This window comes from Calidris pugnax, unplaced genomic scaffold (genome assembly GCF_001431845.1).
Source record: "Calidris pugnax isolate Ruff unplaced genomic scaffold, ASM143184v1 scaffold103, whole genome shotgun sequence".
Lineage (NCBI taxonomy): Eukaryota > Metazoa > Chordata > Aves > Charadriiformes > Scolopacidae > Calidris > Calidris pugnax.
Window position 1 is genome coordinate 17,354,898 of NW_015090990.1, and position 23,711 is coordinate 17,378,608.

Consider the following 23,711-nt stretch of genomic DNA (forward strand, 5'->3'; position numbering starts at 1 on the left):
TTACTGTGCTCTCTTTGGAAAATTGTTTTTTCTTCTGCAGAAGAGAATTTTGAAGTTTTCTAGAAGAAAAAAAAAAGGGAAATAGTTTTTGAAAACTTCATTTTCTGTTCGATTGAATTTCCCATTGTAGTTGGCTGTACCCTGTTTTTGCACGGCAAATAATACAAAAATACTTAAGAGTAACTTTTTCCTTTTTGAGGACAGGGGGCAATACAGATGTAAACTTCTGTTTTGTTCATGTCTTGTTTTCTTTACTTCTCTTTCCAGTAATGTTGAATGTATAAAACTCTTGCAAAGCAGTGGAGCAGATTTTAATAAGAAGGACAAATGTGGGAGGTAGGTAAATTATGAAGCTCATTTAAAAAGCAACAAAAAAAAGAATCTATAAGGCAAGGAAGAAAGAACACCTCAGTCTGGGAATCATATATTCTATGAAAAATGACAGTAAAATAAGCTAGGAGCTTGGCCTTCGCTGCAGAACTCTTGCTGTTGCAGTTGTATGCCAGACAGACAGGTGCAGACTTCATTAAAGACATGAAAGCCATCCCACCCTCTTGAGTTTTCTGTTTTAAAAATATCACAGGTTTATTTTTTTTTTCCTTATTGCTCCTCTTACTGCCTAAATTCTTGTGCTTGTGTGCCCAAGACAACACCTGGGTTATGAGGGAGGATTGCTGCTGTTTGACGTGCTTCCTAGAGGTTTTTTTTTCCCCTTTATGAGGTGTTGCTATGAGGTGTTGCTATGCTGGCTACATAAGATGCTGCGAGGGACACCGTGCTGTGCTCCGCCTCCCAACTGGAAGGAGGTAGCCTCTATGCAGAGCAACAGCAGAGGCTCTCACTGGGAATAGGTTGTTCGCAAGACACAGATTGAGGATCTGTATCTATCTATTAGGCTTTGTAGGAGCACCAAAACTTCCTATTAGCACAATATTGTGTTAAATTTGCATAACTTTGCATCTCATCACAGGAACATAAGGCACTGATACTGACTGCTGGAAATCTGTAGGAATTAAGATTCATTGCTATTCTCAGTGGTGCATATTGGAATATGAGGTAACAAATTGTCACTTATGTTCCAGGACACCTTTGCACTATGCAGCTGCAAATTGTCATTTCCACTGTATTGAGACACTGGTGACAACAGGAGCCAATATTAATGAAACAGATGACTGGGGACGCACCCCTTTGCACTATGCTGCTGCTTCTGACATGGACCGAAAGTAAGAAAGCCTCTCTGTATTCCTCATTTAAAGCATTTTGCTAAATTGATGTCTTTTTATTCTCTTCATGGAGCCAAAAAAATGATCCTGCTAGCAAAGGAATTTCCCTCAGATGTATGCATAACTCCACGCTGAGTTGCTTTGAGTATCAGCCAAATCCCCAGAAGATGTGGCATTTCAGCTCTATGGTTTACCTTTGATGTAAGACACAGTTTTGCAGCCACCCTGTCCTACTGAACTATTTTCACAACGTTTTGTCTTCTGTTTTCCTCTGGGTGGTTTCCTCACAAGAGTAAGCTCAGAGAATCTCTACATCTGCTTTGTAAGTCCATCAGAAGGTATGAAGCAAGAGACAGCAGAAAGAGAGGTTTTCCCAGATGGACTGCTGTGACAAACAAACATCTGGCCATCCTGACAGCCTTTCTGGAAAAGATGGGATAGATTTACCCATCAGTCTCTCTCCACTGTCAGAGCTGATAAAAATGCTCACCCTGTCCAAACAGGTTGCTTTAGAGACTTAAAAAAAAGAGGAAGGCCTGGGGAATATCCTTTGGCAGAACGCACTGCTGTTCCTGTGAGAAAGGGGGAAAACAGCTGCAAAAGTTAGAAATCCTGTGGTTAGTGACTGCAGTTTCTAATTCCCAGATAGCTGCATATTTTGGCAATCTCTTCCTTATACTATACTGTATAAAACAGGCTCAATTATCCTGTTAGTTCTCTCTTAAAATTGTGTCACTGTTTAACCCCAGCTGGCAACTAAGCACCGTGCAGCCGCTCGCTCTCTCCCCCCCACTGGGGTGGGGGAGAGAATCAGAAGAGTGAAAGTGAGAAAACTCGTGGGTTGAGATAAAAATGGTTGAATAGGTAAAGCGAAGTCCACACACACAAACAAAGCAAAACAAGGAATTCATTCACCACTTCCCATCAGCAGGCAGGTGTTCAGCCGTCTCCAGGGAAGTAGGGCTCCATCACATGTAATAGTTACTTGGGAAGACAAAAGGCCATCACTCCAAATGTCCCCCCTTTCCTTCTTCTTCCTTCAGCTTTATATACCGAGCATGACGTCATATGGTATGGAATATCCCTTTGGTCAGTTGGGATCAGCTGTCCCAGATGTGTCTCTTCCTAACTTTTTGTGTACTCCCAGCCTACTCGCTGGTGGGGTGAGGAGCAGAAGAGGCTTTAACTGCTTAGCAACAACCCGAACCACCAGTGTGCTATCAACATGATTCTCTTCCCAAATCAAAAACATAGCACTGTACCAGCTGCTAGTAAGAAAGTCAACTCTATCCCAGCTGAAACTATGACAAACTAATAGCGACCTGTTTATTTGAGGTAATCCCACGTTTCTCTGTCTCATTCGTTTAGACATTAAGGAACTATTTTTTTGGTTTCTTGTGTAGTGAGATCTGGTAAAAATACACCTGGCTTATTCCCAGCAGAATACCACCTCAAAGCCACTGCAGGAAAACTTTGGTTTAACTTTGAGGTAGAAGTTTGGATGCCATACCACAACACAGCCTTGATAGCTTCTTCATAATTTGCTGTGATAATACTGATATAAAAAGTGTCTTCCCTGTCACCATCAAACCTGAACAGTGCTGGGAGGAAGGCAGCAGGATCTTCCAAGGGCTGTGCTTGGCATTACAAGTGGAGTAGGATTGTAGGAAGGCTTTCACCACAGGCTGTTTCTGATTGTCTTACCAGGGTGAGGTGTTAATCAGGGTGTTGAGAATGGTGATTTGGTGTATGTTTTCCACCTTTTGGCTCTTTGTAGGTGAGGCTCCTGCATGTAAATAAGCTCTTGGTTAACTTAAGGATGTAGCTACTTCCATCACTAATTAAAAAAAAAAAAATTTAAACAAAAAAGCTTACTTCTGTCACATCCTGAACATTGGCAGGAATATGTGGCCTTTATTTCCCCTCATAGTCCAAACCTAAATTGATTCTGATACGGTGATGCTGTCTGCTCATTAAATTTTCCAGTTTGAGATGTTCTGGAAGAAGCCTTGATGAAATGCTATTTGCAGTCCATGATTTTGTAGGTCAGAATATATTTTGCTGCTGAATGGCAAAAAACTCCCAAGGTCAGGCAATCTCAGCCCAAAGAATATTCATAGTTCGGATGTGGGCAGTTAATTGAGGGAGAAGTCTTGGTGCATCAAGGTTGCTCTACTCTTTCAGCTGTTTTGGTAACTGTTGTTGCTTATGGTCTTCAGTAAGTACCTTTTCCTGCAATGGAAATCACGACAGCATTTTCATTAAATAGATGATTGCAGTTTCTGAGCATGTACTGTTTCTCCAGGTCATTGCTTATTCTGTTTAGGGAATCTTATTTTGGGGTCTCACTGATTCGTAGTTAACTGAAAGCAGACTCAGGTAGGACTCCAGTGTATCACATGAATCTATAAACTTACAACGTTAATATTTGGGGAGTTATAAATAATTAAGCTTTCTCTGAGTCAGTGGACGTCAGACAGGCCCCGCGTTTGTAGAACAACCCATTACTGCTAGCACCCACAGGAAGAATGTCAAATCTTGATATTACAAATGGGAAATTGCATATTAAAGAAAGAATGTACCGTTCTGCATTGTGCAGAATCCAGTCTGGAATTCGCCTGTTATATTGGGATTCAAAGTAGCAAACTGTCCTCCTACAAACCTTTCAAGCTACTAATCCATGATAATAGCAGTTTGTAAACTTACTCTGTGTTAGCCTTGGTGGACAAGAAAGATAATAATCACGAGCTCGTGCTTGTAAGATCACAAATCGTAGTCTTCTGTCTGCCATCCGTCCAGCTGGGAAGCAGAGGTGCCAAAAATGATCCGGGTGTGCAGGAATCTGAAGACATGCTGAGCTCTTTGAAGAATCTAAAGAACCTGACCAGGAGATCCACGCAGTGTTGCCAAGATACTTCACAGAAAGCGAGGAGAGTCAGCAACCCAGCTAAAGCAGACCAATATAGTATCAGTGATTAAAGTTTCTCTAAATCTTAAATGCTAGAGAAGAACTAGCAGGTTACTGTAGGAAGAAGCAAGCTGTGATAATCTGGAGTTCCTGTCTGCAAAGGAAACAAAATGCACAACATTGCTGTGGGAGAAATGAAAGGATTCTAGAAAGCGAGGATCAAACTGGTTCTGATAGAAACCAGAATAGTGATGATCAAACTGGTTCTGATAGAAACCAGAATTTTCTGGGTGGTTTTTTTTTTTTTTTTTTTCTGGCATTGACTTGTGGGACAACAAACTACCATGTTGTAGTTGTCTCTGCATCTTGCAGAATTTGTTAGCAGTACACTCATTTAACTTGTGTAATTCCTCTTGTTGGCTGGAGGAGGTCAACTCCTTGAAGAGGAGGTTGGGGATGGGTGGCAGACTGCGTCAAAATCACCGGTATGATTATTTTGAAAATAAGTTGCATTTTTCTGTCCTCTGTGCTAAGAAGAAAGAATATTTTAGGTAACTCCCATGAAAATGCTGAAGAACTTGAAAGAGCCAGTGAGATGAAGGAAAAAGAAGCCGCATTGTAAGTTTGGTGTCAATAAAGCAGTTAGACCTCATTTCTGGAGAACTCCACTGCTTTGGGCTGCAGTTTTACACTCTGCTTTGCAACATTCATCGCTCTGCTAAACACAATGCTTGGCTTTAATGAGGGCTAACCTAAAGACAAAAGCTCTACGCTGTTCTCTGTGCACATGTCCCCTAGTATTTCTGTTTCTGTGCTTGCTGCTGTTTCTTAATTGAAAATGTATGGCTTCAGTAATTTAGTAATTCTTTAGTATGATGCACTATCTTATTTTAATGCTTTGTACTGAGTATCTATGTTGCAAAAAGAAGTAACCAATGGCTTCCTCAATATATTTACTTGGATTGACTTTTTCATCTAATTGCTTAATGATGGTTTTGGTTTAAAAATCCCCTTTTTCATATGACAGCCTTACATTATTACAAATTGCAAGCTATGAAAGAAAGTGCTGATAACAAAATGATGATTTTTTGATGGTAGAAGTGGCAGGAGCTATGAAGAACATAAGGAATTCTTTGAAAAACACATGATTTAAAAAGAATAAAAAGCCAACAAAGAAAATATATTTATGTACATATATGCCAGGAAATTAACTCAGCTAAGTATTTTTCAGCTTGTCATAGTGTATGTTTGGAGGCCAATGGTTTGATACATGAGTTTTTACATGAGTAGTAGCAGTTCAAGGCTGTTTACATCATGGTACAGAGTTGTGTAGTTTTCTTTCAGGCTTTATAATAGAAAATAATTTTGTAATCCAGAGTAGCCGCTAAAGTTAGGTTGAAGATTGGTTATTATGAAGATGATCTTCAAAGATGAGTGGGGATTTTCTGTTGAAAAACATGGTGAATGTGCGGAGCTATTGGTGAAAAGTGATCTGAGGTGCTGCTAGAAGAGCAGAATTAACTGCCGGTTTTCATTGCTACTCCTAGCTGCAGTGAGGGATGTCTGTTAAATATTGTGAGCTCACATTTACTCTAGCGAATTGTCCACAGGTGTCTAGAGTTCCTTCTACAGAACGATGCCAATCCATCCATCCAAGACAAAGAGGGGTACAACACTGTGCACTACGCTGCTGCATACGGGCACCGGCAGTGTTTGGAACTGGTGAGTGCTCAGGCAGTTTTTGAAGCCTCTTACCTGCTGAGATATAGATATATATATATTTATGTGCGTGTGTGTGTGTGCATGTGCTAGTATGATGAACTCCCCAGACAGTTACTATTTAAGTTCTTTGGATATTCACAAATCTGTGAAAACCCGCAATATGGTGCAGTAAACTCAAATACATGCAACCAGGTGTATCTTAAAAACATGTTATTCTTGATAATCCAGTCCTTGTTCAACAAGCTGGTGCTTAAATGTTGTCTTTGAGTGGAGTTTATGTACCCTCAAATTATTTTTAGCTGTGATCAGAAAATTCCCAGTCTATACGTATGTGCCAGTAGTAAGGGATAGTTCCCAGTGCATGACACTGTATGTGCCTTATTTATCTGGCACATTATCTGAATTGCAAACTAAATAAATAGCTTTTGTCAGCTGCACACCTGCATGCCTTCTTGCCTCTGGTGAAAAAACAGCAGCATTGGTAAAGTTGCCATAATCAAGATTAACCTTGTATGCAGTGTAACTGGGGTTTTTTGCTGCTTTTTTAATATCCTAATGATATGACCTAAATGATTAGAAGTTGCATCACCTGAGAAGCCAAAAGTTTGTACCAAAAAATTGGTTTTGGTAGATGTATAGGTTGGATTTATAGAAGTTTTTGACTTGTAAAAGTAAGTCATGAAGGTGGGTGTTAAATGAATTGCTTGATATACAGGGTGATCCAAAATTATTATCACATATAAATAGGCTTTAATTGCTTAAAGAAAAAAAATCTAATTGGAAAATTGTATAGATACTCATGCTTTAGTAAGAACACTGTGTGCTGTTTAGTGTTTTATGTTGTTTGGTTCTTTCTTTCTTTGTTGAAGAGTCAAAGTACTTAATTATTGAAAAGGAGCACTGCACAGCACGTGCTGCATTCACACCACGTTTACCAGCACTGTCAGTCACTGCTGCCCCAGGAGAAACACTGCAGCAGGCCCCCGCCAGGGCACAACAGCCAGGAAACCCTGACATGTAATTACACCAGGGCAGCCCTGGGTCAGAATTGCAGGTGGGACATCAAGCCTTTTTAGCTCCCACCTGCAAGCGTGTATATTTAGGACGCTTAAAATATCACTGGTCCTTTATTGCTCACGGCAGCGAGTTTGACCTTTCCTTGTTTAGAGCCTTTTCCTAGAGCTGCTGATCTCTTGAGACTCTGCCTTAGGGATGGAAGAGTCTTCTGCTGAGCCTGCCACCCATTTGGAACAAAAGCAAATGTTATTGGTATTTGAAGGGTGTATATATAGAGTAGCTTCCTCTGTGCTGTGTACAAGCCTGTGCCTGTACGGCCACAGCAATGTGTATTGCAACCTCAGCTGTTGTCTTATCACCAGGTTCTTGCATGACTTGCCTGAGCAGGGACCTCTATAAAAGCATCTTCACTGATGCTTTCAGCCTTCAATTCGCTTTCAGCCTTCATATCATAGTCCCTGTGTGCCACGTGGCGTGGAACAGGCACAGAGTGAGGTCCCCTCTCTTTTCTTTTCCTTGTTGCTGTGCATGTTTTCTGGCAACATATCAATTGCAGACAATGACCTGTTGTCGAGTCCTAGTGTTCCTTAGGCTTGCCAGACGAAAGGAAGGGCTGGGGATGCAATGCATATCAGAGGTGTTGGGTTTTCTTTTAATTTTGGAGGGTGAAACACAAACTGTGGGCTAGAGACAGCTGTGCAGCAAGGGTTCTATATTTGGACAGAGAAATTTGATGTTTTCCCATGTCAGTCTTCCCATATTTGTGACTATAGCTGCAGTATAGAAACCCAAGGTCAGGCATCGTTTGCAGAGTTACAGTTGTACAGCTGTTCTGTGTACACTGGTGAAAGATGAAAACTCATACAAATTGTAGCCTATTGCATGCAAAGGACCACCCTCATGTGCTGGGGTGTCTGCCTGAAAGTTTTATGGGGACCAGGATTTTGCCACTGGTGTTCAGGAGCTGACAGGCATCTCATTTTCTCTCTGGAATACAAAAGGTAAATGTACCAGAGAGCATGTGTGCTCCGTCAACCCCAGGACCAAGACTTGTCATTTTTGCACCCACTGTCAGAAGAAGGTGATCTTGTTTTGTTCATGTGAGTGCTTGCCCCTTAGCTGTAATTGAGGTGGAGTGCAATAACTTCGTATTTCATAACAGTGACTAATTAATACAGACATCATCTTTACACTGATTCTTTTGGAATTGCTTGGATTCAGGGTGGCAAAAGGGCCAAGACCAAAGTCTTGAGTAGCTGAAAGGTAGTTGTTCCTTGGGCGTGAAATGGAAATAATCCTTGTGTTAGGTTTATTCACTTATTCCAAGATGAGACAACTGTTGATTCCTTTGCTTCATCTGCTAAGGTAGTGTTATCTGTGGACTCACTATCCTGAAATGCAATCAAATTGGTTTTGACAGAGTTATGGTTATTCATGGCAGTTGGAAAGCTGTCTGTAAGAGCTGCAATAAGTATTCATCTGGCAGAGATGGAAGGGAACCTCACTGCTTTGTGAGGCTGACTAGTGACTTGGTCATGGTTTGTTGTGCTCTCTGTGGCAGGCGTATGACAAGGACTTCATCATGAACAGTGATCTTTATTTCTGGTAGCTGTTAACCACAGTACATTGACTACTTCAGTTACTCATAGTTGAATGAAGCGTCCAGTAATGTTTAATTGCTTCTAGGCATGACTTTCATCTGGAGGCCCCTTCTTTTCCACATAGTAGAAAGAACAGTAAGTCATCAAATGCCATCTTAGTCCTCAAGCCTTCTGTTTATCAGTTCTGAGAACTAAACCAACGGAGTTTCAGAAAACTGGCAACACTCTTTGCCTCGTTTCTCTCTGCTGAGCCTCACTGGAATCTCTTCAGCAATGGTGCAGAAAGCTGTGGGTTCCAGTTGGGGCTGCAGGTTGACTTGGTGGGTTAGTTTGCAGAGTAAGTGCATGAGGACAGCTGGTTATGTCTGAGAAGTACTTGGCTGGTTTTATTGCTGTATCTTGGAAATATATTTTTCTTGTTTTTCTTATTGTCAGTGCTGATGAAAAGGAAAAATAAGATTCACAATATTTTTAGTTGCTCTTACTCAAGCAAGAGTGGGAGCCCAGTGGCCCTAATTCCAATATAAATGTTTGTAGACAGGGAGACTTCTTTGTTTTGGCTTCATGTGTGCAATAATGGACATAAATGGATCTCTTTCTTAAGAAAATGCTAACTTTGAAACAGTAATCTGTATCACAGGAACTCTGACACAAAAAATATTCCTCCTAAAATATTTCCTCCTCTTCCATCCTGAAGAAGAGATTTTCAGGCAGGAGTATTGAAATAAAAAAGATATTTTTCAGTGCCAAACTAATAGTTCTTTTACTGTTCTATCCTTTGGGTAAATATTTTCAATCTATTATTGACAACTCATAGATGAAAATATCTAGGAGTTATCTTCCCTAGAACAAGACGGTTCTTTATGGGCATAAAACTGTTAGAAGAAAGCGTTCATATAAAATATGAAACTTTAATTCTGATCAAAACTAAGGCAAAGTGGGTGAAGCAATGGGCTTGAGTTTGAGTATATTTTAGGAAAGGATGTTTTTTCTACAAAAACATACTTTCATTTTTTGGCTTGGCTGGAATTTAGCTAAATTTCTTTGTGGGGAGAGGAGACCTTTAGGAGAAATAAGGATTGAGAGTGAAAAGGTCATGTCCTTTGACCTGAACAAATAAAGTTTGTGTTTGTGTGTTCAACCACAGAGCTTAATGACAGAAGCTTTTTTCCTGGAGTACCTCTAGGTTGTCTGGGATATTAGTGGGGTAGTTGCCCTGCAGTGAATGACGTGATGTTGCTAAAAAGAGAAGAGTGGAAGCAGATTCTTGAATTCTTTCTCCATCTGTAGGAGCCATTCATAAAGGCTGAATGGTGGGCATGTGTGCTCGCAAGCAACTGAAACTCCCATCTGCTTTCCCACTTCTAAAAATAACCTCTTGTTTGTTTAGACTGGGGCTGACTTCTTTGGTCTTCAGTAGCCAGGGATATTGGTCACGATCGCTAGCTGATATTTTAGAGCTGATCACATCACCAAACTACTTTGAAAAAAAAGAAAAACATGGTGTTTTTTTTCATTGAAATGATCTCTTGTCACATAATCCTTATTGGTGTGAAAAGAGTGACATTCAAATTGTAATTTCACATTAAAATTCTATCTGGAGAGCCAGTCAGTCAAGGACTTTGTGCTGGTAAAATAGGTTTCTGTGCAGTGTTAGGGCAAACAGAATTAAATGCCTGTCTCTTGTAGTGAAATCTCTTCTCTGACTGTTAAGAATTTATGGTTATTTTTTCTTTTAATCTGTTCTTCTCCTTATTCTGCCAGCAAATGAAATTCACTCTGGCTAATAGAAATTTAATCGGCACAGGTGCTAATTCATTTGAGGATGGGAGGAGAGCATCGTTAAACTGGAAACCACCTCCAAAAGGAAAGGCAAATCTCAGCCTGCCTGCCCAAGCACAGGGATCTGCAGAGCTGTGTGTGCCAGGCAGAAGGGGCAGAGGCAGATTTCTCACGAGCCATCTTGGCTGGGCTGTGACAGGAGAAGCTGGGTTTGAAGAGAAAGAAAACACCTTTTACTAGACTGGCTGTTACCACTGGAAAATAGTTAAGTGGTGCCTTCAAGCACTTGGTTCCTTAACCTGTGGAGAAGTTAAAATCACAGACCCTATAAATCTTCACTGTAGCTGCTGTTAGTCAATAAGAATTTTTTCATTCATCCATCTGAGAGCAGGACACTGGTAATTAGTGACAAATGAATCTCAAGTGTGGTTGAGATAGGTCTTAAAAAGCCTTTTACCACAAGGCGATTTGGTTCAGATGCTTGTCCAGTAGCAGCCCTGGGCTACCTCCTGGCCTCAGTCTCTTAATTCAGGGAACACGTTCTGGGTTTTCTCTTTTGTGAATGCCTGTCCATCTCTGTGACCAACGTTCTCTTTCTTAAAGAGAACATTTTGTCAGAAAACAGTGGTGATAGTGTTTTGTGTGGTGAAGGACTTCATAGCTATGAGAGCTTTTCCCACGTGGAAGCTCCTTTATTAGTGGAGGAAGCTCAAAGTCATTAACTTGAGTGGCTCTAAAAAGGAAAAGAAGTTAGGAACTTAATGCTTGAAAATAAATTCAATAAACCTAATTTTTCTGTCATTCCTAGACTCCCCCATAAAATGGCAGATTGATTCAATTATTTAATTCGTGATGCCAGCATTAGTACGATATGTACCCACGGGTTAAATGATCAATAAGAGCCTATATATGATGGATATGCCAGCATATTTTGGCTTGGATTTTGCATTTTCTAGAAAGCTAATGCTGCTTGTGAACTCCACGAGTGCAGGAATTTACCAGTTTTTCTTTAGCACCCTACTGGCACTTGGACTTGTAGGACAGGAGTATGCCTCGTGTCTCTGAGGTTTATTTTCTGTACCTTTGACAGATTTTGTCTTTTTTTTTTTTTTTTTAGTTTATATCTTTATTTTCCTGGGGTGGAGAATCAACATCTGCTGTCTTCCGGCAGAGAATAACAAGGCCATTGCAGAAATGCAGGAGACGTTTTTCCTTCATTTTGGAAAGAGGTCGTGGACTTCTGCCATTGCCTTAAATACCTGTCTGCGAGCGTGTATCCGTGTGTGTGCTGTTTAAATGTAGATGTGTGAAGAATATCTTACCCCCGCAAATCCACTGAATCGAATCAAAAGGGCATTTGATCGTGGCATATGGCGTTGCATTAGATGGTACAGCTCAGAAAGAGCTGCGGGCGCTGGGACGTTGGGGAGTCATCGGGCTTATTTACACAAGGCAAGATGCTTGCCTGCATGAGGAGGCTTTCAAAAAGAAACTCTCACTGGTTTGTTGGTATTTGTAGGCTTGCAGAGCAATTAACTTCAGTAGGCAAAGTCTCCCACAGCGTGTGTGTTTTGTATCTGTGTATCTGTGTTTATTCAATTGAGAAGATTGATCTTGAACATCCTCACTGAACGTTCTTTCCCTCTCTGCCCTCCTCCCTGGTGGAGTAACGCGGCTGGTGTCTGTCCCCTGTGGCTGCCTGACAGTAGGCAGCAGCCCGGTTGCTTCAGGAGTGTTTCATCCATAGGTGGATGGTGTAGAGATGAGGGCACATGGGGTCAGGTCTTGGTTTATGATTCTGTTCATGCATTGCTTGCCATACAGCTTATTCTACAGAAAAAAAACCAAAACAAAACAAAAAACCCAATTAACACTTGTAGATTACCATTATACTTGAATAATTATGTCTTTAATTATTCTAATTGACATTTTTAATTAGATTGGAAGCAAAACTCCATTGGATATAGTGAGTAAATGAAAAATGATTGCATGCGTGTTTTCATTTTTATTTAAACTTCTTAGTATTTTGCAAATCCTTGTATTCACTCCGATAAAGCCTGAAGAAGAAGAGTCCCAACTCTTAGCAAGCATGCCGTGTACTTCAAGCAACTGCATGTGTGCTGCTTTCCTTTCTGTTGGATTTCCTTCTCGCTGTTGCTTACAGGCTCAAGCTTTGCTAGAAAGGCTGTGGCTTCCCCTCAGTCAGCCTTAGGAGCTGTGAGGCAAGTGCACGTACCTGACTGGCATGACACTTTTCTGGATGGTAAAGCAACTTTGCATTTGGTAATGTGAGATGGAACCAACACCTGCCTGTTTTCTGGAAGTCTGTGGCCAGTTCCAAAGTAGTTCAGAGAAGAAATATAGATTACACGTCTTAAGTGAGTCGGAGTTTAAAAAGCATTTGTGTGTGTTTCACAGTACGGGCACAAATGAGAGGAGAGTAGCAAAAATGTCACTGAAATGCACATTTTAAAATTTGACTGTCACTGTATTTCACCAGAACTCAAATTTTCTAGCTGAAGAGGAAATTATTTAAGGATAATAATTCCTGTAAATAAAAGCCTTCCTATACCTTTTACACAAGCGTATGAAATTTTGCAAAACTTTCACTGGGTAAGAGGGTTTTTAAGCCCAAGTATGAGGCTTTACAGAACTTCTGAGGTAGAATTTCTGGCCAGAAAGAAACCTGATATACGTGATTCGAGTATGAAAGTTCCAGGTTGAAATCTGTGCCCTGACTGACAAAGAAACGGGATTTCTGCATCCCGGGAAGTGACCAACGTAAGATGCTGGCTGATACTGGGTAGGATCTCTCACTCTCGTTTGGAGCTGGCCTGCTTTGTATAAATACTCATTGGGTGAGGATCTCCTGCGTAACCCACTGAGTATGGCCCTTGTATGGCGTAATATAAATGATTTTGTGTGAAGAGCTCCACCAGAAGATTAGTGTCCCACATGAGAACAGCCAGTGGCCTGCAGGTCTGCTTGAGTGTTGAGATTTAGATGTGTTTAATTACTTGAACATTGTTCTCCTGTATGTCAGGTAAGTGTTCTGTTTGCATGGTGGTGACCATTCTGGTAGGGTATTGGATATTTGAACTTTGTACTGGAAGAGTTGCATGAAACTACTAACAAATTTCTTCAGACACAGTCTACCTAAGCTCTTATAAAACTTCTTGCTTACTTTTTTTTTAACCTCACCCGTAATCTACACCTGTGAGTGAAATTGATGTAAACACTGATTAATCTTATTTTTAAAGCCTAATTTTAGGAAAACATATCAGACACTGGGTTAAGGATGTGCATTGGTTTTAACCTAATCAAATTAAAATAATTTGATCATTTCTATTTACAAATATGGTGAGAGCTTATAGGATTGCTTGTCCCCCCTGAGGATGTGTTTGTACCACTTCACCTTTTGAAGAATTATCTTCAATCAAAGATAATTCTGAGATTTAAAAATGTGCTTTCCAGGTATCAGGTGGTACAGAGGTTAATCCTATTACTCTTTTATATCTCATCTGAAACAACTGATGAGAGTCTTCAATGTTGTGCTTGCTACTTGCTGTGGAAAAGCCTTTATTTAAAAGAAGCTGCTGCTGGTCTGTTTTCCCCACTAGAGGCCATTATCTGTTGCAATTTATCAGGAAAGATGAGATTCAAAGTGACATCCTAGCCGATATATTTTTATTCAGTTCCAAAAGTGACATTAATAATTGTTACTAATTGCCACTTCTGAATGACCTTGTAAGTGATAAGCTACATTCCTATGTAATTATTGCAGAAGAGTGATGTTTAACTCTTTCGTCTTAATTGCTGTTTGATCAGCTCTTTGTGTGTATGAAAATTTCTGAACGCGGTTCACTTAATAACCTTTCACACTAAAAGCTGTTTATAGATTATAGACACATAATGTTTTGCCATTCTATGATTAGCATTAATAGGACCAAATGGAAGAAGTTCATGAACGGTGCTGGAAGTATGCGTGCTGGGATGTAGAAGTTGCTTTACTCACTAAAATAGTAATAAAACTTCTTGGAGAGAAGTCACTTTAACTTCAGTGGTAGTAAGATGAAACCTTTGCCATAACTACTAATAGTGCACTTAAACGGCTGTGCCTAGAGGTGTGGGTGCATGGGGGCTTGCACAGAATCACGCCTTCTGTTCTCTACTGGGATTGGAGATATCACCCCTCGTTACAGTGTCTATGGTTTCAAGTTCCTTCTGACATCTTCCTTTTAAAAGTATAGCTTAAACCTTTTATGCACGATGAAAGTATTATCTCCTTTTCTGCCTAATGGTAATTTTGAATTACTGAGAAGCTCCATGAAGCTGCTTTTTTTCTTTTTTTTCTTTTTTTTTTAAGCCAGAACTGAATTTTAAAATATATTATACTGTAAGGACAACCATGTAAAGTATCCTGACTCATTAACTGGCATATCTGAGTCCAAAAAAACTGGAGGGGGGAAAAACCCCCCACACCATATCCTGCCATATAATCCTTTATTATAACCACAGAATAAAATCAAACAGTAAATCCTCTTATGCTTTAAATACCCTTACTGTACAAATAAAATAACCTTATGAGAACTGTAAAAGTTACTAATCTTCATAGAGAGCTGGAGGAGAAAAGACAGTTTATAATAGCCTTGTAGTGCTGTTAGTTTGTAACTGAATAATTGACGTATTTTCTTTTATTTTGTCTGCATCTCACTTCCAAAGCATTCAAGGTCTTGTTTCTGAGTGTGAAGAAGACTTTACAAAATAATCACATACAGTATTTAATGGTGCTGCTCTGGGAAGTGAAGGGGTTGTGCTGTGAATTTTCAAGAGGCAGACAGAAAGTAAGGGTATCCTTACCTTTGAAAAGGTTATAACCTAACCAGAGAGAAGAGTGCCCACCAATTTCACTTGCAGTGTCTTTGCACAATTCTGACATCCACTTAAAATTGGTGAGACATCGATATATAGAAATGTAATCAGCTAAAGGATAATTTCAGTGGCACGAGAAATCAGGAATGAGATATGCTGCGACATTCTCCAGTCAGCCACCAGTAACCATAAACTGTTAGTAATTAATGCTTATTTGTCTGTCTGCAGTGAAATGCATTGGCCAGCCTCTAGCAGGCAGGTATGTATCGCAGCACAGCAGACACGCTTGGATTGCTCTGTGGGGTCTGTGAATTTAAGCTTCCATGGCTGTCAGGGCAAATGGTTTTGAGCAATAAATTCACCTTTTTTAAAAATCAGATGAAACTGTGGTTAGCTTTTTAAAACTATACTCTAAAATGGAAGCATTATGGAGCTACACCACCACCCCCCTCCAAAGACACACTGTTTTATGTGTTCTTATAACAAGTATATGTAATTTACTGTAAATGCATTCTTAGAACCACAGAAACACTGGTGGAACTGGAGAATTTGCTTGGTAACTTGGACCTGGTACTTAAAGCATGATGTTTATCCTTCAGATGACTTAATTTTAATTGTTACAAAGCAGTGCTTGACAAAGCATACTAAAAATATTATTAGTGCTGTGTCTTTAATCTCCCTCTTCTTGCGCTCCTTTATAATTTCTCTTCTTGCACTGTCTGGCTATGTATCTGAGAGCTACCGGCTTTACCATCAAATTCTTGTTTACGCTTGATTTTATGATGGAGACATTCAGCTTTATGAGTAATAAGCTCATTAAGCCTAGTCTGCATCAGCTTAAGCTGCTTTAACTCTAAGCCATGGAGATGCCTTTTGTGAGGGGCTCTCCAATCCCACAATTTGTTCCTTTAGAGCCTTAATTTTGTCAATTTTCTGTGTGGTTTTTTTTCATCTACCCAAAAGGCAATTATCAACCTTGTTCCAGGAGACTTTTGGAGCCTTCGGACAGGTTAAGGAAAGTATTTCTATGTTAAGATTTTTGATCCTGGAATTTCAACAGATGATGATAAATGTAATTAAAAGTGATTAAATTAGTCTGCTGTGCTGGCCTTATGGACTCAGAAAAAAGGCCAGTATTAGGCAGGCAGAGGAGCAGGCTTAGTGCTTGACTTTGTTCAGTGGGATTTTTTCAGTTTGTTTTACTCACTGGAGAAAATCAGACTGTATTCATGTATTCAAAGCTGGCTACTGCTCCATCCTGTTTATAGCTATCTTATATAAGAGAAAAACAATGTTTTAAACTGGAGGTGGCTCCACATGGTAAGACCAAATGTGGTTCCTAACTCTGCCCCAAACCTACTGAAAAACTGGTGTGGGACTTGGGTTTTTTCCTTAGCTGCAGGGATGTGTTAAAATCCATATCACCTGTTAATACACACACCCACTTGCTTATGAGTGGTATTTGCATCAACACACATTTCTTTCCCAGTCCTGACATTTCACTAAGTAAAGAATATACAAATAAACAAAATTACTGCTTAATTTTCTAGCTTTTCCAGATTAGTGTCATTGTAATAAGAGATTTGTGATGCCTTATGCATTATTAATACTAGCTTGTATTCCAGTTTGATATTTGGATAATTTTGTCCTTGATGTAGGTCTACCGCAAACTACTTTGTTACCCCAGAAGTTCAGGCATACTTCAGAGTTTAGGATATGCCATCATCCTGCAGCGTAGGCAGGTAAATTCTGTGCCTATCATAGGCTTTCACTGGCCTCTTTGGAGAATCTTCCATGTTGTCATACCATAGAATTGTCCAGGTTGTCACAGAAACTTTTCTTCTTTTTCTCTTCCAGTCTTTCAGTTAATTCCTTACTCTGTAAAAAACAAAAACAAACAAAAAAAAAACTGTGGGAAAAATTGACTTGTAGCCTTAGAAACATTACAAGGCTGTTGTATTTACCTGTCATGCTTTTTTTTTTCTTTTTTAAAATTTCCTATTACTAATTTTCTGTAAAATGCGGATTCCCAGTCACAAATGTATTTGGAGACTAATTCTTTGAGTAGTTGTTAAGAAAAAGGCCGTGCACAGGAGCAGTGCTACTCAACAAGTGTTGATTTCTCAATATTGTTGTCAATCCTGTGCACCATTTTCTTTGCAGCCTCAATTGGGTAAGTTGTCAGGGTTCAAGTGCTACTGTGGATTGGTGCTAATCCATATAGTTCCTCCTTCTAGATGGACAGAAATGCCCTGTTTGATAAGCCTTAAAATGCTTTGGGGTCCCTTGAAATCAAGAGGATCATATAAAAGTGCAATGCATAGTACTGGTTGGCTGTAAGAGTTAAAGAATGTGTTGTGTTTTGGAAGACTCTCATTATAGGAGTGGGTTCTACTTTTATAAATTATAAAAAGGACTGTGAATGATTCACAGCTCAGTTATAATTATTCCCGGTGCTAATTATCTGTCAGAATTGTCTGAAGCACTGTATCAGACATGGCTTGCATATGCATTACCTGTGTAATCATGAAACCGCGCTTCTTCCAATGTAAACTTACTGAGGGCTTTGCTCCACAAATCCTTCCTTTTGAGGGCTCTTCACACAAGCAGGCCCTATGATTTCAGGGAAACTAATTAATCAGGGTAAGGATGTTTATGACTAACTTTTAAACTAGTTTTAGAACTTTGTGGGGAAAAAAAAATTGAAAATACTTTACAGAAGAGGTTGTGAAGTATTCATTCCTCACAGTCCTTCAATACTCACTGCGGACACCTGAGGACAAAATATATCTTTGTTTGCTGATTTGTAGTCCATGAGAATTTATCCTGTCTCATGCAAAGATGTTTTAAGACTGTCTTGTTTGTTTTTTGTTTTTTTTTTCTTTTCGTTTTCAGCTTCTGGAAAAAACCAACAATATGTTTGAGGAATCTGATTCTGCAGCTACGAAAAGTCCTTTGCATTTAGCTGTAAGTATGAGATGTGTAAAGTGTTTGATCATTATCTCCTAGAATAGTTCCTTAATCTCTGTCTTTGAAGCAGGTTTAATCATAGACTTGTTTTGAAAAAGCTGGGAAGGGATGTAGGCCTAGATGTAAAAAAAAAAACAGGTTCTGGTCTGGAATCGTTAATTAAGTTTTTGGCAGTTGGAACTCTTGATTCTTATTGACTCTTACACTCAGGTAAGAAAGAGACACAGAGGCTGAAGTGAAATTAAATGGAAAGTTGCAGCCTCTATTTATAATCAGTTTATAAATTCGGGTCCAGAGCTTTGATCATGGAATGCAATACTGTGATGTTCTCCCGGGGATGTGCAGAGTGCAAGAAACTGTCTGGTACGCAGCAAGGTGTGGGAAAGCATGCTCAAACCTCAGCAGTGCCCTGAGATCATGCCACGGAAACCATGCTATCAAGAGGAGATCCAGCACATGTGGCAGTAGAGATCTCATTAGCTCCCCTTCCCCAAGAACTCAGGAGTCATGATCCCTCTTCCCGCTTTTCTTGTGCAGTCACAGAAGAGTTGAGGCTGACATGGATCTCTGGAGATCAGCTAGACCTCCGTGCTAAAAGCTCAAGCAGGTTTTCTCAAGGCCATGCCCTGTGACTTTCTGAATATCTCCAAGCCTGGAGAGTTCACAGCCTCCAGGCAATCTATTCCAGTATCTGACCACCATCACAGTAAAAATGTTGTAGGGTTTGGGGTGTTTTTTTTTTATTAGATGGAGTTACCTGTGTTTAAATTCGGGACAATCTGCATGGCATCTTCAAGATAGATACCTCATATTGTGTCAAAGATCAGGTTGTTTCTAGTTCTTTTCTAAGTAAAATCATCATAAAGAAGAAAAGCTTCTCCAACTGGCTTGGAGTATTTTCTGAGATACAGGTTCCCTGTGCCCTAATCTCCCCTTGTATTTTTTCTGCCTTTGAATTTCTGCTTTCCTTAAGTAGTTTTCTTGGTGTAGGGGGGAAACAACTATTCCCTGCACTGTCCTGTTCTTTTGAACTTCTGACAACAGTCACTACGATTAAGCTGTTGCCACCACTACTTAACCTTGAAGTGGCTCTTTGCTTCCTTCATGTTTGCATTTCTCTTCTGTTTTTAGTAATTGCTTTGACTCTAGTAATACTAACTATATGTTAATGTATAAATAAAAAGGATGTTCTTTGACAGTAAGGAGAGGAGGGCAGTCCCTACAAAGGTGAATGGAATGTTTCCAGTTTCTGGGGCTATCCGCTGGGGTTTTGCAATGTCACCTGTTCATGTTGTTGGTCCAAATGTGGCTGTAGGTCTAGAAGTGCATCTGCTTGTCCATTGTAGTTGTTCTACCAAATGATCCTGCTGGCAGGAACGCTCCCTGAAGCATCAGCTATAAACAGCAGGTCAAGTTTGTGTTTGTATTTGCACAAAAATCTCTTTTGAGAACTGCTTTCTTTTACTTGGAGACCAGCAGATGTGTTGAATTTAGCATGCAGTTAGGTGATAATCCATGAGACCTGTCACCAGCATCGCCACAGTGCACATAGTTTTTGAAGATAGCATTTCCCTGAAAGATACCATGGGACGTGAAAAATGAATTATTGATTCACCTGTGCTGAATTGGCAAATTATTACCTCAAATTCCTCACCTTGAGTTGTATTGGAAGATTAGAGCAAATCAACAATCATAATTTCTGTATCTAAACACTAGGAGTTTTTTAGTTTCTTGGCTACAGTGTAATTTGGGACAATCCTTTCAGGTTGAAGAGAGAGTCATAAGGAATCAAGAAAACTGTGTAATTTCTATTGTGTTTAGGCGACCGTGTCAGTGATAGAGTTTCGTGTTTTCTTTCAAAGATTTTCATATAAGAGTTGTGTTCTTTACATGACATCTTTCATATTTCTAGGCCTATAATGGTCATCATCAAGCCTTGGAGGTACTTCTCCAGTCTCTGGTAGATCTGGATATTAAGGATGAGAAGGGACGCACTGCTTTGGACCTGGCTGCCTTTAAAGGACACGCAGAGTGCGTGGAAGCTCTCATCAGTCAGGGAGCTTCTGTCACTGTAAAAGACAATGTCACCAAAAGGACTCCCCTCCACGCTTCAGGTGAGTGTGTGCTTATGTTATGCTTCTGATATAAGCCTTACATCACAGAAGCAGGTACCTTTTACCTCCCTGCTGTCCCTAGGCACATCTTTTCTAACTGGGAGAAGGAGATTTTGACATGTACTGAGGACTGCTGCGTGTTCGCTCAGCTCCTATGGTTAACTCTTATCTTTCATTTCCTTGGTCTTTTTTCCTCTGTCCCTGTGGTTCAGTCGTCTCTCACACGGAATCCCATGTTTTTCCACACCACTACTGCTCTGCCCTTACCTGCTTGCCTCTGCTTTACCTTATCTCTCTATTGCCACCTACTCTTTAAGATGTGGGATGTTTCCCCTATGACACCTTCTCTTAGTGGTTCCTCGGCCAGGAAATCAAGGGAAGAGAGAACACTTGCCTCACTGCTTCCCCTAAGGAAGAAGGGTTGAAAATACAGGTAGGCTGTCATTGGTGATGAAATTATCCTAGTGGTCAACACTTTCAGCCTTTTGCAGGGGCAAAGCTACAGAAATTCACCCCTTTTCAGACATTATCCTCCTTCTGAGCTGAACTTGCTGCTCCATTCTTCGTGTGTTGGGTGTTAATTATGCAACGTGCATAATTAACTGGAAAATGTAGAATTTGCCATTTATTTAAAGGTTATTATTTAATATGTACCTGTCAGATAAATATGCAGAGATGCCAAAGGGAACGTTTCTCTTCTGGCTGTCCATGGAGGGGCTCAGTACAGCATAGCAGTGACCTCTAGTGGGACGTAATATTAATACTTCATTGGATAACAATTCTCTTCAGAGCCAAACTTAATTGTCTTTCTGTTTATCTTTTAATCTTGCTTAGATTAAAATGCACATACATCCTCTAATACTACTTTGCCCTGTGTGTGTGGTACATATGCAACCTGGAAGCATAAGGTCAAATGGAGTATTACCAGTTTCGCCTGTGGTACTGAAGAAAATGTGTGTAGTACATCTTCACACCGTACTAAAAAATGCTTTCTGCCTTCTTAAGCTTTGCATCAGAACTGAGTAAAATACTCCCCACGGTACACTGATGGAGAGGGGATTTTAGTTGTTTTTTATAAAAACACAAAATATTAAATCCAGCTGATCCTCACTCTGTTAAAACCATTGATTTAATTACATTAAATCAAGATCTGTGCCACTACAAAGCTGGAGCTGTGTTGGTTGAGAGCTTTCCTAGCTCTCAACATAGCTTGGAGTCTGCTGTGACTTTGTCTGGTGCATCTTCACTACAGCAAGGATTTTGCACTTACTTAAAAATTTGGTTATAGGGACATAGGTTTCTTGTTGTCACAGCTGAACTGTACAGTTTCTGCCCCACTGAGAAAAGTAAATAGTAGCAAAGCCATATTTTTTGGCAGTTCTGACTTAAAATATGCATCTGCTGAATAGATCTGTTGACTAGAATTGAGCATATTTGTTGAATAGGGGGTATTATTTTTAATAGGCACAATTATTACATGAATACAAATTCTGATTGTGGGGTTTTTTTTCTCTTAGTTTCTTTAATTTACCCCATTACTGTTGTATGAGTGCCTTCTATGTAAAACCAGTAGGGAGATTCATTGTAGACTTTTCTGATCTGTGATACTTTTTGCTTCTCAGATTAAATAAAAAATAATTACAGAGACACAAGCTAAATGGTCTTGGTGGTGAAGCAAAGTTAATTAGGTGTGTATTTAAAAAAAAAAAAGGGGGCAAGAAAATCGTACCTCAGGAACAAGACAATAAAGAGAACATGTACCTTAAGCAGAAGGGAATTTACTGCACAGACAGATTGAATATTTGAACTCTTAGTAAAGGAAATATATCACTGTCATGAATTTGGAGGCTTTCAAATGTGAAGTAAGTGCACTTTGGGTAAATATCCATTAAGACAACATTTAGAACCTTCCACTCAAGCTTTGTAGGTTTCTGTGGAAATCAGCTCTGGAGTAAAGCTTCTATCTCCAACTATTATAAAAAGCCACTTGCAATCTGATGGTTTTTATTACTGTGTTTCGTAACAATATGTTTTGTTAGGAGTGTTTTAGCAAAGGATGATGCCACCTATTGGAAACTCCGCGTGGTGCCACTGCAGCATTCCATGTTTTTTATTTGCAATGCAAGTCTAAGAGGTAAATTGGCATCTTTTGAGAACTGAATCGGAATTCTTGCTGAATTAATCCCTTGAGTGACAGTGTGCATTTGCACACAGGAAAATGAGTACTTGCACGTGCAGTACTGTGCACTGGAAGGAAACAAGGCGGCGTGTGTGCCCATCCCCTTAAACGTGTTTGCCTTCATTCTTTCTAATTGCACAAGTACAACTGCTGAACACGGCAGTTGAGGAGAGCTGAAGTGCTGGATTGGATTACAGGATTCTGCAGAGCTCTGTTCAGTAAAGGGATTTGGGACTTCAGTAGAGAAATCACCTAATGAAGTATTTCTTTTTTCTGTCCCCCTGAGAGAACAGACTTCCTCTGACCTCATCACACAGAGAATTTCCTTAGCCTAAATTACACGTTCCTGGTATGTTTTTATTACCACCAGCCTTTCCTCTGGCTGTCTTGGGGAATCCATTGCTAATGTTCCCCTAGTGTTACGGGCTTGTAGCTCTGTTGGCAAAACTAATGTTCCCTGCAGGGTCTGTAATGCTTAGCAATGGCTGGGGCAGCTCATAAGAGTTTTTGGGAGTATCTGTTCTAAAACTCAGTTACCAAAAGCCTTTTCAGACGTTGGTGTGAACAAGTTCTGATTTCTCTTCCTCCTGCTGGGAGAAAGAACAGACCGTGTGGGTTTTGGTTTTTTTTTTTTCCCTAAGCCAGTGACTCATCAGCCCTGCAGAACTGTTTACATGTTATGTATATGGCATTACTTAGTGGTAAATAACTAAAAATGTCTTTTATTTTTCTGGGTAGAGCAAGTATTTTTGGATGAGTGGTTTAAATGTGATGATGTGTGCCCGTTTCTCTGCCAGAATGATGTGATATAGGTGGTGTCCAAGGGTTTTGCCTCAGCCCACAGGCTGTAGGCAGCGTGAACGCATGACTTGCTGTAACAAGAACACAATCTATATCTACTGAGTACATGGATTATTGTTTTTCAGAGAAGAAGAAACTGTATTCTTCATCCCATGAAAGGCTGAAGCCTTTAAGGCAGCTGACATCTAACACAGATGGGTTAACAGTGTCAGGCCCTGCAAAATGTAGTAATTAAGAACGGTTTTGCAACGGCAATGAGTTATATATTAAAAACCAAACCCCGTTTTTGAGAAACACCTGTGGCTTCTAATAACGTTAAACACAAAAAGATGGAAAAACCCAAGGGGAATTTTAGTCTTTGGTGTTATGTGCTGTTATGAATATGACAGTTGTATCATCGGTCATACTTTGCAAATGCTTCTTTTTTCATAGCAGAACCAAAGAACTTGCTTGTAGAGTGCACACAAAATGAATGAGCCCTGCCGATGTACTTCCTCCTGCCTTCTAAAGCCTCGTCTGCCT

At 40.0% G+C, this 23,711-nt stretch overlaps 1 protein-coding gene across 7 annotated transcripts in view; it reads left to right on the plus strand.

Annotated features, from left to right (window-relative positions):
• ANKRD44 (ankyrin repeat domain 44) overlaps window positions 1–23,711 on the plus strand; it is an 81,478-nt gene that overhangs the window by 39,882 nt on the left and 17,885 nt on the right. For 3 of the 7 annotated variants that reach the window (XM_014954520.1, XM_014954518.1, XM_014954521.1), the window contains exons 12-18: window positions 268–336; window positions 1,083–1,223; window positions 4,666–4,749; window positions 5,742–5,853; window positions 12,193–12,219; window positions 18,021–18,092; window positions 20,008–20,209. In XM_014954520.1, coding sequence (XP_014810006.1) covers window positions 268–336; window positions 1,083–1,223; window positions 4,666–4,749; window positions 5,742–5,853; window positions 12,193–12,219; window positions 18,021–18,092; window positions 20,008–20,209 — 707 coding nt within the window. The remainder of the gene's footprint in view (window positions 1–267; window positions 337–1,082; window positions 1,224–4,665; window positions 4,750–5,741; window positions 5,854–12,192; window positions 12,220–18,020; window positions 18,093–20,007; window positions 20,210–23,711) is intronic. The other 4 variants (XM_014954519.1, XM_014954522.1, XM_014954515.1 and 1 more) reach the window with 3 other exon arrangements.